We start from the raw sequence: 12,870 nt of genomic DNA, 5'->3' as shown, positions 1-12,870 counted from the left end.
AGCAGTCCATAACTGAAGGAGTATGATTATCATGATGGTGATCAGCAGGGCAGGTCATCTAGGAGACATCTGGAGACAATTTTTACTGTTGTTAGACCTCTACTAGCCTACAACATGTCAAATATTTCTATCCAGACCAAAATATTATAATAAAGTGACTTTTTAAAACAGTGATATATATGCAGTCTTATTTCCCACCCTACACCCAACACCCTTAATATCAGACACTGGCTTTCACACTTTTCTCATTGTCAAGGTGAGAGGGGAAAAAAGATGTTACAACACTGAGACAATGCAATTTCAAGTGATTTTTTCATTATTTCATTTACATGCTGTTAAAAAACTGGAGGCAGTGAACATAGTCTTTCTTGTCACCTACATAAAATTAACTTTCTGAATTAATAAATAAAACATTGTCTGATCCCATGTTTTGACCAGAGTCATTTGAAAATACAGCTATCTCTGTGTCCATAATGTGTTTAAAAAATGGTCACTCATTTTTATAAAACCAAGCATAAATTGCACAAATGGATTTTTTGCAAGATTTCTCCACCCACAACTAAGTAGTCTAATAAACCAATGCAGGATAAAGTACACTTACCCAAAAATATTTGTTATTGCTAATCACTTGTGAACTGCTGCTTGCAAATTAAAATATCTGAAAATCTCTACTAAAATTACTGTAAGTTGACTCGAGCCAGCATCTTCCAAACATCAGAAGAGTCATGATGTAGTTGTATTCTTGCAGTGGCAGAAATGTCACAACAGAGCAGTAGAGGTGAACATGCTAAAACCCCCCATTTTAATGGTCAATTAATTCCAGCAGTTGATTGATAGTAACCGAGATGAGCACTTGGACTGCACTGTTTTTTCTCCTCACTAATATAAACTTGAGCATGAACCCCAGGGTACTAAATGGCATGGATAGACTTGAAGGTAGGTGGCAGAAAATAATATAATTCCTACATACAGCTTCAATCCTGTCTGTGAATCCTTTGGTTCAGACAGAAATCACGATGTACAAAGTCACCTTCTCATCTGCAACTTTCCAAAACCAATGGATTTCCAGGTACACTTTAAAATTAGTATCTCAAACTTACCTAGCTTCCTTTGCTGCAGAGACTGGAGTTTTCTCCCCAATGCATTAATGCAAATTCAGTTGGCATTCAAATCAGAAGGAAAAAAACCTACAAATCACACACAAGTACAGTCAAATGTTCTGTACTCCAAGAGATAAACCAACAGCAGAGATCTGGTCATTCAGCTATGTGACAAGAATACAGCCACACCTGGGAAAAAACATCTTTGGTCCTGGAGGCCGTTTTGGAGCCATTGTGATGGTGAAAGAATCATATCGTATTTGCATTCGGGAAGCATCGCCCTAGGGCATGACAGATTTAACTGCAGATTGGTTAGCCCCAAGGGCCACGTGGCAAAGAAGAATGACAGAAACAGCTGTACATTCATTTATTTTCTGGGAATACAAAAAAAAAAAAAAAAAAAACACCAAAACACAAAAAACAGATCTAGTTAAAAACACATAAGAAACAAGTTCCGGGCAAACGAGTAAGAGGGCTGATGTTGCAAAAATAACAGTAATTACGCGCATGAAGGTAAGAAAAAAAATGTAAACATTCCGTTAACACCAGCAGAAAAACAGTTCGAACCAGACCTGGTGCCTGCAGGACAATCAGGATAGTAGCATATTTCCGCCCAGACAAAGTCTGTGAAACTGTCCCGAGAAGATTCAAATAAATTACATAAATAGGAGCGGGGCCGGGCGCCTCCCTGCCAGTGTCCGTGCCGGGCCCCAGCGAGCCCCTCACAAGTCGGGGTAGCCGCAGTAGTAGACGGCGCTGCTGGCGTCCGACACGGCCGACGAGATGGGACCCGCGCCCTCGGGCGACGACAGCGCGGCCGCGGCGTCGTGGCCGCCGAAGGGCAGCCCCAGCTCGGGCTTGCAGGCGAAGCGCAGGTACTGTTCGAACTCCGTGCGGTCCACCTCGCCCAGCAGCTCCTCCGGCGGCAGCTGCTCCAGCTGCTCCCGGCACGGCGCCGTCTCGGGCGGCGGTGACGGCTGCCCCACGGCCCCCGGCGGCGGCAGCGGGCCGCGCCCCGGGCCCGGCGGCTGGCACACCTGCCCGTAGTACGCGTGCAGCGGCGCCGGGCAGCCCAGCAGCGCCTGCAGCGACCCGCCCGCGCCCAGCGCCTCCCCGGGCGGCAGGTGCCGCCGCAGCGACGCGCCCGACGGGCTCTCGGACGCCGCCGGGTACTCGGCGGCCGCCGGGGGCGGGCCGTAGCCGTAGGGCACCAGCGCGCACTCCTCCTGCAGCCCCGCCGCAAAGAAGGGCGCCTCGATCTCCGCCGCGTCCAGCGGCGACGGGTCCGGCGTCGGCAGGCTGTAGCCGTCGAACGCCGCGCCCAGCGGCGGACAGTCCCGGTAGTGGCCCGCGCCCGCCGCCGCGTAGCCCTGCTCGCCGTACGGCAGTCCCAGGCCCTCCACGCACATCCTGCCGCCGCCACCGCCGCCGCCGCCGCCGACCTCGCTGCCCAGCCCGGGCCCCGCCGCCGCCTCCGCCAGGCCGTGCTGCAGGAAGCCGCTCTCCACCCGCTTCAGGCGCTTCACCTGCTTCCGCCGCCGAGGCCGGTACTTGTAGTTCGGGTGGTCCTGCATGTGCTGTACCCGCAGCCGCTCCGCCTCCTCCACGAACGGACGCTTCTCCGCCAGCGACAGCGCCTTCCACGATTTACCTGCACCCACCGACACCGTCAGACCGCCCGCTCGCCGATGCGCACCCGCGCCCGCTCCCCACGACACCGACACCGCCCGCGGCCCGGACCTCCCGGCCTCACCCGCGTGTGCGCGATCCTCGCTCGCCCTCAGACGCGACCGCCCGAACCCCCGGCCCGACAGCCCACGGAGCCCCCCGCTCCCCGCCCCGCACCCTGAGGCCCGGCCGGGCTCCTCGCTCTCGCGGATCCGCCCGACGGGACACGCCGCTCGCCGGGACCCCGCGCCCGCCCGCCCGCGCTCACCCAGCATCTTGCTGAGCTCGGCGTTGTGCAGGTCCGGGTTCTGCTGCGCCAGCCGCTTGCGCTCGTCCTTCGCCCACACCATGAAGGCGTTCATGGGACGCCGGATCCGCGCCTCGCCCTTGCTCCGGCCGCCCGACGGCCCCGACGCCGCCGCGCCGCCCTTCGCCTTCGCCTCGCCCAGCGGGCTCAGCGACTCTGCCCACGGGCACATGGCCGGCATCATGATGGGCAGCGAGCACCGCCCCTGCACCTGGTCGTCGCTGCTGGCGTAGCCCGCATCGGGGCTGCTCATCTCGCGTCGGGTCCGCTCGGGACGCGCTGCCGACCGCCGCCAAAGCCGGCAGCTGCGGCCAGCCCACGGCACACACTCGGCGCTCGGACCCCGCTCGCTGCTGCCGGAGCCGGCGCTCGGCCCGGCCCTATTTGAGCCGCGGCGCGGCCAATGGGGCGGCGGGGGCGGGCGCGCAGTCGGACGGCGGCCGTGGCTCCCGCGGCGCTGCCCGGCGGGGCGGCCCCCGCGGCTCCTCCCGGCGCGGCGGGGCCCGGCACCTGAGCGCATCGCGGGCTCCGCCGCGGCCAGCGCTGCCCCTGCCCCCGCGGGACCCGTGCCGGGTGTGGCCCGGGGGACCGACTGCGCTTCAGCCCTGCCCTCCGCAAGGGCAGCACAGACCGACCGGCCCACCGAGGCCGTGCGCTGATGGACATCCTTGAGAGGAGCAGATACGAAAGAGCGGAAAGGGACTGAGTATTTAGAGTTGTGCCGGGATACCCTGTAATACTCTGAGAGGCACAAGCGACTTCTGCAGGCAGATTTGGGATGTAGCTTGGCAATAATAAGACAAGTCATCGTCTGTGCTTCCCACTTCAGCTTCTTACCCTGTCGTGCTAACTGAGCAGGTCCGAGCCGCCCCTGATGCTCCTGCTCTGCCCCCTTCCCTCCGTAACCAACTACCCCGAGGGAACGGCGCGGGAATCCTCGCTGTATTCGCGCTCCTAGCTATGGTGGGCCAGCACCGCATACAGAGAGAGATTTTTTCCCGTCTGGCTGTCAGTGTCGCTGTCTCGCAGGATCTTCTTGCCGTCAGCTCTCTGTGCTTTGCCTCCGTGGCAAGTTGGTTTCGTTAAATCACGGAGCGTTCAAAATTAAGCCGTTTATCAGTTTATCGGAATATACAGAAAAGCTGTAAAGACAATACTGTTTGGTGTTTTTTCAAAACAGGTGTTTGGTTTGAGGTGGTTTTAATATTTTTACAACTGTCCTACTGCCATCGTATGATGGCATGATAAATGGGACGTTCTCATCAACTGTAATAATTCTTTCAATTTCGGCTTTTTAATATTCGATCATATTTTCGATAGTACCACCGACCCTATTTTTCAGCGCGTACCTCAGAAGATGTGTTATCAATGCCATATTTCATGCAGGATGAATGCAGAGAAAGTTTGCCCATAAACGAGTAGTCGCGCGATTTGCAAACCTTGGCATGACCTGGGATGTGTTTCTTGGCGCATTTTTATGCTCCAGTGTAACTGGACAAGCTGAAAGGCACATCTGTACCTTGATACATGAGATCACATCTCATTTGAATAGAAAAGGCGTGAAGTTGCAGGCGAAAAAAAAAAAAACCTCTGAATAAATCCTGCCCTCATTAATTAAGTTTGCTGGTCATTAACGCCCTTTTTTCCCCCTCCAATAAGGCGCGCTTTTCCACGACAGCCTATCTCCGCCAGGTATGTGGGGCGGCCGGGCTGGGCTCCCTCCAGGCATTGCGATAACTCCCGGGTGGGGAGCAGGAGCCGGAGCACCCTCGATAGATTCCTGCCGTCGGAGAACCTCCGTTTTCTCTCCAGCGACGGACATAGGAATTATTTAAGTCACCGTACAGTTTCTTTCCAGGTACCTTTGTGTTCGTGTTTTGCTTGAAGTCGAGACTATATAATTCTGTGTTAGTTCTTTGCAAAGAGCAACACTAACGCGAGTTAGTTAGAGTCCTTCTTATTCACACAGGTCTGAAACCCGGAAAAGCGAATGTAAATGCCTGCAGGCTGGGAAAGTTTCGGGGGGCAGAATACTTATTTGGCAAACAATCAATTGGTAATGGTAATGATGTCAGACTAAGTCTGAAATAATTTCTTTCGGACAGTAGTTAATGAATATATATATAAACCCTTTAAACTGCAGGAAGTAATCACAGGCTAGTTTGGATTGGAAGGGACCTTAAAGATCATCTAATTCCAACCCCCCTGCCATGGACGGGAACACCTTCCACTAGACCAGGTTTCTCACTGCCCTATCCAACCTGGCCTTGAACACTTCCAAGGATAGGGCGTCCACAACTTCTCCGGGCAACCTGTTCCAGTGTTTTAGCATCCTCAGTGTAACCCTGCTTCCCTCTATCTGATATAAAAGGACCCTCTTTTAGTTTAAAGCTCTTTCCCTGTGTCCTATCGCAGCACAGAATAGCTTCTCTGCTCTGTTTTTTGACACGCAAACATACACAGAATATAAAAGAAGATCACTTGTATTCCTTGGACACGTATTTTAAATTTCCCTAGGATAAAAACTAGGCAGCTAGTTAACTTGGAGTAGGTTTATTTCAGAACATGTTGGCATCCTCAAGGACAGGGGGGACTGGACCTGTCTTACTAGTGTGCATTGCTTTTAGCGGGCTGTCTTCAGGCCTCGAGCCGCACTGCTGCCCTTCCCGGCCGCCTGCACGGTGGCCCCCTCCAGTTGTTTCAGCCCTCCGTGCCCCGCGCTGCACTGTCCGCTCTCGTTGTTTGGCAACGCTACAGAGGGACCACCACGGACTTTCCCATCCCAGAGGCTGCCAGGCGGGCGCTAAGGGCGGCGGGTTGGGATGCTCCACCCGCGGGCTGCGCCTCCTGTACCAGCCCGGTTAACCCGGTGACTGGTGCCCGCTGTCCCTGCCCGGAGCACGCTGGGGAGATGAGTGCCGAACGTTGGGGCAGGAGACACCCGACCTCCCGAGTTTGCCGTAGGTTTTCTTCAGCAGACACGAAACGGGGCAATTCACAGCTGACCAGGTCAAAGCACCGGCCGACGAGCAGAATCACGCAGCGACAAGAATTGCATCACCTAATTCATTCAGTCACACCACGCAACAACCTGACAGCGTGAGTTTGTCGGGCTCGTCCCCTAAAGCAGCTCTACCGACCCACAGCCATCAGCAGCTCCCCCTAGTACGAGTGACTTCCGAGTAGCAAAAAAAAAAAAAGCGGCTTTGAAACGAGTTCCAGAAATAAACACAAGCATGTAATGCCCCCCGATCTTCAGCCTTGGGACGCCACACGCATCTATGGGACCCTGTAATCCAGAATCCAAACAGATCATGGGTTAGTGTTAACAGCAGCGACGTCTGGGTGGGTTTGCAACGCTCGAAGCAGGGAAGGGAAACAAATAACCTACCCCTTTCTTCTGCAAACGCGTTCATAACCTGTCATTTTACAGTGTAAAAGTGCAATAATTTTCTTTTTTCTCTTTAGAAGGTTTGGATGTTGAGGTTTTTCCTAGCACAATGGACAAAACCGAGGATAGATTTTGCAGCATCCAAAGTAAAGAGAAGTCTGGTGTCAGCAGGAACAAAGGGAATTACGTAGCATTTACTCTGGGACAAGATTAATATCTTAGATGAAATCTCCTTATGTCGCAGACCTTCTGAGTAAATTATTCAGGGTAAAATCATACACTTAAAACACTAAAATATAGCAGTCTGAGAGAAACCTTGCTGATCAGCGCACTCTCTTAGACACACAGACAGCTGCCGTATCTAAGAGCCTCTGTCCAAACACAGAGAAGGTGAAAGAAATTCCTACTTTTGTAGACGGAAATCTGAAGAGAGCGACTGAACTCTGATCTCGCAGGCATTTAATTAGTCAACACATTACTCGACTGCTTAACGTTAAGGAAACGTGGGTGTGTAATTACTGGGTTTCACAGTTCTGTCCATCGCGCTGGTCACTCGGTGCAGCAGTAAGTGCAGTCAGCCACCCGATGCACATTAATGTCGCTTGTCACAAGGTGCGAACGGCCTGTCCCTGCCGCCCGCGCCAGCTGTGCCCGGGCTGTGGATGGCCAGCTCCTGATCCCGTGCTGGCATGCTAACAGTTATCAGCGGCTTCTGCCGTCCTTCTCAGGGGCCACTGGGAGAGGATTTATTACAGAACAAGAATAGGGTTGCCATATAAGTACGCTAAATTTGTATACAAGGAGAAATTCTTCAGCAATATTGCTGCTAATGTCTTCTAGCGATTACTGTCTTTGTAGCTGAAAAAGCACACAGCTACAGAAATGGGCAGAAGTCTGCTAAGTTAATGTTGAGGGTTTCAGAGCACAAAACCACTGCTTTGTGACATTTCCATCTCCTCTGCATTACCAAGTGTGTTGTTATTCTCACTTCCTGGCTTTCCTGCCACCTGCTCTGTATGGACAAACCTAGAGCTGGCTTTAATTCAGTACCTTGTCCTGAAATCTCTTTTTTCCACATTAGGCCCACTTACTTTTCTATCCATATACTTAAGGAAGAGAGAGAGCACACATACATAAATACGCACATACACAGACAGACCACCAAAACAACAACAAAAAACCCACAAAAAACTCCCAACCAACCGAAACAAACAAAAAAAAAAAAAAAAAAGAAAAAACAACCAAACCACCAACCAAAAAAACCCCGCACAAACAAACAAACCCACCCCGAAAAAAAACCCGAAAACAAAAACGACAAACCAAGCTCTACCAGCTGCAGCGTGACACCAACGTAAGGGACTTGACTGTGTTAAGAAAAATCGAAACGTAACTACAGATTTATTGCGAAGTAATAAGAGAGGGACAAAAAACCCCCAAAACCAAACAAAAGACAAAGAGCTGAATATCTTTGGGGCTTTGGGGCATAGGTGATCTCCGTGAACTTCAGAGAGCACTCACCAATCCTGTAGGAAGGGGCCGGAAGGCGCTGCCCGGGTAATGCCGTTGTTTAACTGGAGAATGAGTTTTGGTAAGGTTAGAGAGGGTTTGCAGGTGCCACCCTGTCTTTGTGGTTTACTTTTTGGAGTAAACCAGAACCGCGGTTTCCAGGGAGCGTATTGCCATGGGTGCAGTGCCGGGATCGGAGTGGCAGTGGCAGACCCCGACTCTGACCGAAGAGTGCGGGAGAGCGAGGGATCCAGGAGGCACCTCGGTCTGTGGCACACAGTTGCAGCCTTCTTTCTCCTCAGCTCCCCGGGGCACGTAGCAACTGCCTTCACCGCCTGACAGCGAGAACCTTGGCGCGGAAACCACTTGCAAAAAAAAAATTAATCAGTTTGGGGTTCTTCTTTTAATGTGCCTATTGTCATAGGCAGTCATGGAATGTGAGGAAGGTTTAATGCTTTCAAAAGGGCTACAGGAAAGATTTGGGTGTCTGCCATTTAGAATCAGAAAGTCAAGACGCTTTAAGGAAACTAGGTCTTGGAGCGAGCTTCAGAAAATTTTGCTTCATGTATATTGGCAGTGCATAAATCTGCCGTGTTTCAGAAATTTTAAAGAAGTTTTAGACAGTTCTCGTAGGGAAGGGCTACAAAAAGAGCTACACATCTGACTACGTGCAGGCGATTACCGCTTCTTAGATCTGAGTCTGCAAAAGCTCTGTGAAAAGGGTTGCTGGAAGATCTGCCACATCTTCACCACACACAGGTTGGCACACTCTTGTGGTGTGTTGGACTGTTGTGCTAGCCAACCCTCTTACCAAAACTGGTATATTTATTTCAATTTAGTGTAATTCACTTCCGGTATCATATATATATTTAAAAAAAAAAAAAAAAAGAAAAAAAAAGAAGTAGAATGTTTTCAGCCTTCATTATGAGCCACTTACAGTTTCAAGTCTGCTTCAGGCTTCAGCTGTCTGACAAGTTGGGCTGAAGGACAGAGGTGGGGACCAAAACCTGCATCTAAAAGAAAATGGAAAATGTGACTGCAGTTAAGAAAAGCTTATTGATGATTTATTTAGAAAACCAGCCAAAGTGATTTTCCCACAGAAAGCTGCTAACATGTGAGAAAAGGACAACATTATTTTAATCCTGTAGGTTTAAATATCATAATAAAAGGAAAACTCAGTCAAATATGAAACCACCTCTCATGCACATTTATTTACTACATTTATGTATCTCTGTTTTGAACATGTAGTATTTCTTTCCAAATTAAGGTATCAAGGAAACATATTATGCCCTTGCTCTGAAGTATCCCTCTTTCAGAATTACATCATTTTTGTCGTGTACATTTTGGAGAGGAGTGAAAAGAGTGACAGGATGGATATTTTAGGTATATTTCTGACAACTGAAGACTGTTTGAAAAGTAAAATGGGAAGATTAAGAAGCTAGAGGGTAGACTATTCTATGAAATATTAAGGGTCTGGATGCCTCTTAATTCAAGACTCACTAATAGTACACAATTACTAAGTCAATTTTTTTGCCAGAGAAGCTGTGCTCAAATCTCACTGATTGAGGCAGTTTGCATCTATTTTATCTTTCACAGGTACAAACGTAAGTCTCTTTAATTGTAATTTGAAAACGGACCCAATTTAATTTCCCGTCCTCGTGGAAGACAGGTTAATCAGTGGGCAAGTCTGCCACTTCGGCCCCTGTTCCCTCCTCCTCGGGACTCAGCTCCACAGCTTTATCTTAGGAAGCAAACGACCCAGATGACTGTTACCTCCTCCCCCCGATGTAAACGATAGACGTAATTAATTTATCAGTCCCAGCCCACAGCCGGACTTAGTACTAAAATCTAAATGAAAATGGCTTTTCCCCTCCCAAGTTTAATTGCAGGGTGCACATTTCTCAAGCACAAAGATATTTCTATCTACAGACACGATGACTTAGACCAAGGGACTTCTTTAGGAGAGAGGAGGTAAGATTCTGGGAAGTAGGGGTGAAGGTGCCGCCGTGGCAGGATGCCGAGTGGGCTGCTCCCGGCCGGCCTCTCCCGTTGGAGGCTCGTATCGTAATTTTTCACCTACTTTAAATCCTGATTTACAGCTCTCGTTCTCGGCAGAGGAGGTCTGATACACATTCCCACCGCCACCCCCGCCCCGCACAGCAGAGCAGCTACAGGGACATGAAAGATGTTCTCTCCCAGGAGGTGCTTGAACCAGCGCTCATCCAAACAGGCGCTGTTCTAAACGGCATCAGTGTGTCCATGCTTCCATTAAAAACAGAACAAACCCCGACGTGTTTCAGCAGGCGCTTTCGTATAGACTTTTTACACTTCAAACATAAAATGTGTCTTTTTTTTTTTAATTCAGTCATATTAATCAACTCTATAAGAAAGCACCAGTAAAGGAGTAAAGTGAACAAAAAAAAAATAAAATAAACCAGGAGCCTAGAGTAGGCAGTTATAGAAGGCTTAAAACTTTCTGAATTTACTGAAGGGTTAGCTTTAAAATTGGAGCAGGAGAGACATAGGAAGACTATGACTACAGAAAGTGTGAGAGGACTCAAGGCTTAGTACAAGGGACACTTGCAAAAGTAGTTTAAAAGGCAGTAACAATTAAAGGACAGCAAGACCTCTTGGAGGAGTGATCAGAGACCAGTTTTATTATTTTCCCTTTATTGTAAAAGTGCAAAATTATTCTGTACAAATCCATCATATAAAAACCAGCACTCTGTAAAACATACAAAAGCATACGGATCTCTAACAAGATCTCAGAAATTATATTCTCCATGTGCCACTAGTATCATGATTCCACAGCAGGAACAGTTTTACATGTCACTGTCGGACAGTGATGGTAAGACCTGCCCCACCTAGACAGCGAGAGGGCACATCACCTTTTAAACCTCGAGCAGGTCACGGATACCCTGTCAGTTCTCAAGATTCAAATAAATTACATAAATAGGAGCGGGGCCGGGCGCCTCCCTGCCAGTGTCCGTGCCGGGCCCCAGCGAGCCCCTCACAAGTCGGGGTAGCCGCAGTAGTAGACGGCGCTGCTGGCGTCCGACACGGCCGACGAGATGGGACCCGCGCCCTCGGGCGACGACAGCGCGGCCGCGGCGTCGTGGCCGCCGAAGGGCAGCCCCAGCTCGGGCTTGCAGGCGAAGCGCAGGTACTGTTCGAACTCCGTGCGGTCCACCTCGCCCAGCAGCTCCTCCGGCGGCAGCTGCTCCAGCTGCTCCCGGCACGGCGCCGTCTCGGGCGGCGGTGACGGCTGCCCCACGGCCGCCGGCGGCGGCAGCGGGCCGCGCCCCGGGCCCGGCGGCTGGCACACCTGCCCGTAGTACGCGTGCAGCGGCGCCGGGCAGCCCAGCAGCGCCTGCAGCGACCCGCCCGCGCCCAGCGCCTCCCCGGGCGGCAGGTGCCGCCGCAGCGACGCGCCCGACGGGCTCTCGGACGCCGCCGGGTACTCGGCGGCCGCCGGGTGCGGGCCGTAGCCGTAGGGCACCAGCGCGCACTCCTCCTGCAGCCCCGCCGCAAAGAAGGGCGCCTCGATCTCCGCCGCGTCCAGCGGCGACGGGTCCGGCGTCGGCAGGCTGTAGCCGTCGAACGCCGCGCCCAGCGGCGGACAGTCCCGGTAGTGGCCCGCGCCCGCCGCCGCGTAGCCCTGCTCGCCGTACGGCAGTCCCAGGCCCTCCACGCACATCCTGCCGCCGCCACCGCCGCCGCCGCCGGCGACCTCGCTGCCCAGCCCGGGCCCCGCCGCCGCCTCCGCCAGGCCGTGCTGCAGGAAGCCGCTCTCCACCCGCTTCAGGCGCTTCACCTGCTTCCGCCGCCGAGGCCGGTACTTGTAGTTCGGGTGGTCCTGCATGTGCTGTACCCGCAGCCGCTCCGCCTCCTCCACGAACGGACGCTTCTCCGCCAGCGACAGCGCCTTCCACGATTTACCTGCACCCACCGACACCGTCAGACCGCCCGCTCGCCGATGCGCACCCGCGCCCGCTCCCCACGACACCGACACCGCCCCCGCCCGCGGCCCGGACCCCCCGGCCTCACCCGCGTGTGCGCGATCCTCGCTCGCCCTCAGACGCGACCGCCAGAACCCCCGGCCCGACAGCCCACGGAGCCCCCCGCTCCCCGCCCCGCACCCTGAGGCCCGGCCGGGCTCCTCGCTCTCGCGGATCCGCCCGACGGGACACGCCGCTCGCCGGGACCCCGCGCCCGCCCGCCCGCGCTCACCCAGCATCTTGCTGAGCTCGGCGTTGTGCAGGTCCGGGTTCTGCTGCGCCAGCCGCTTGCGCTCGTCCTTCGCCCACACCATGAAGGCGTTCATGGGACGCCGGATCCGCGCCTCGCCCTTGCTCCGGCCGCCCGACGGCCCCGACGTCGCCGCGCCGCCCTTCGCCTTCGCCTCGCCCAGCGGGCTCAGCGACTCTGCCCACGGGCACATGGCCGGCATCATGATGGGCAGCGAGCACCGCCCCTGCACCTGGTCGTCGCTGCTGGCGTAGCCCGCATCGGGGCTGCTCATCTCGCGTCGGGTCCGCTCGGGACGCGCTGCCGACCGCCGCCAAAGCCGGCAGCTGCGGCCAGCCCACGGCACACACTCGGCGCTCGGACCCCGCTCGCTGCTGCCGGAGCCGGCGCTCGGCCCGGCCCTATTTGAGCCGCGGCGCGGCCAATGGGGCGGCGGGGGCGGGCGCGCAGTCGGACGGCGGCCGTGGCTCCCGCGGCGCTGCCCGGCGGGGCGGCCCCCGCGGCTCCTCCCGGCGCGGCGGGGCCCGGCACCTGAGCGCATCGCGGGCTCCGCCGCGGCCAGCGCTGCCCCCGCCCCCGCGGGACCCGTGCCGGGTGTGGCCCGGGGGACCGACTGCGCTTCAGCCCTGCCCTCCGCAAGGGCAGCACAG

General features: G+C 54.0%; 2 protein-coding genes across 2 annotated transcripts; both read right to left on the bottom strand.

Moving 5' to 3' along the window:
- Window positions 1-1,688: 1,688 nt before the first annotated feature.
- LOC309581541 (transcription factor SOX-17-like) lies at window positions 1,689-3,561 on the bottom strand. The gene is made up of 2 exons (XM_082296199.1): window positions 3,037-3,561; window positions 1,689-2,751 (listed from the first exon to the last, which is right to left on the bottom strand). The coding sequence occupies exons 1-2, from the start codon at window positions 3,326-3,328 to the stop codon at window positions 1,823-1,825; spliced, it is 1,221 nt and encodes a 406-aa protein (XP_082152325.1). The 5' UTR covers window positions 3,329-3,561; the 3' UTR covers window positions 1,689-1,822.
- Window positions 3,562-10,658: 7,097 nt separating this feature from the next.
- LOC309570298 (transcription factor SOX-17-like) lies at window positions 10,659-12,582 on the bottom strand. Its single transcript, XM_082277027.1, has 2 exons — window positions 12,203-12,582; window positions 10,659-11,911 (listed from the first exon to the last, which is right to left on the bottom strand). Exons 1-2 carry the CDS (start codon window positions 12,492-12,494, stop codon window positions 10,983-10,985), a joined length of 1,221 nt encoding a protein of 406 aa, XP_082133153.1. The 5' UTR covers window positions 12,495-12,582; the 3' UTR covers window positions 10,659-10,982.
- Between the last annotated feature and the right edge of the window lie 288 nt (window positions 12,583-12,870).

The sequence above is a fragment of the Coloeus monedula genome, assembly GCF_965178545.1.
Source record: "Coloeus monedula genome assembly, chromosome: 1".
In the NCBI taxonomy this organism is placed as follows: domain Eukaryota; kingdom Metazoa; phylum Chordata; class Aves; order Passeriformes; family Corvidae; genus Coloeus; species Coloeus monedula.
Note: the sequence above shows the minus strand (reverse complement) of the source record. Positions and strands in the feature narration are given on the sequence as shown.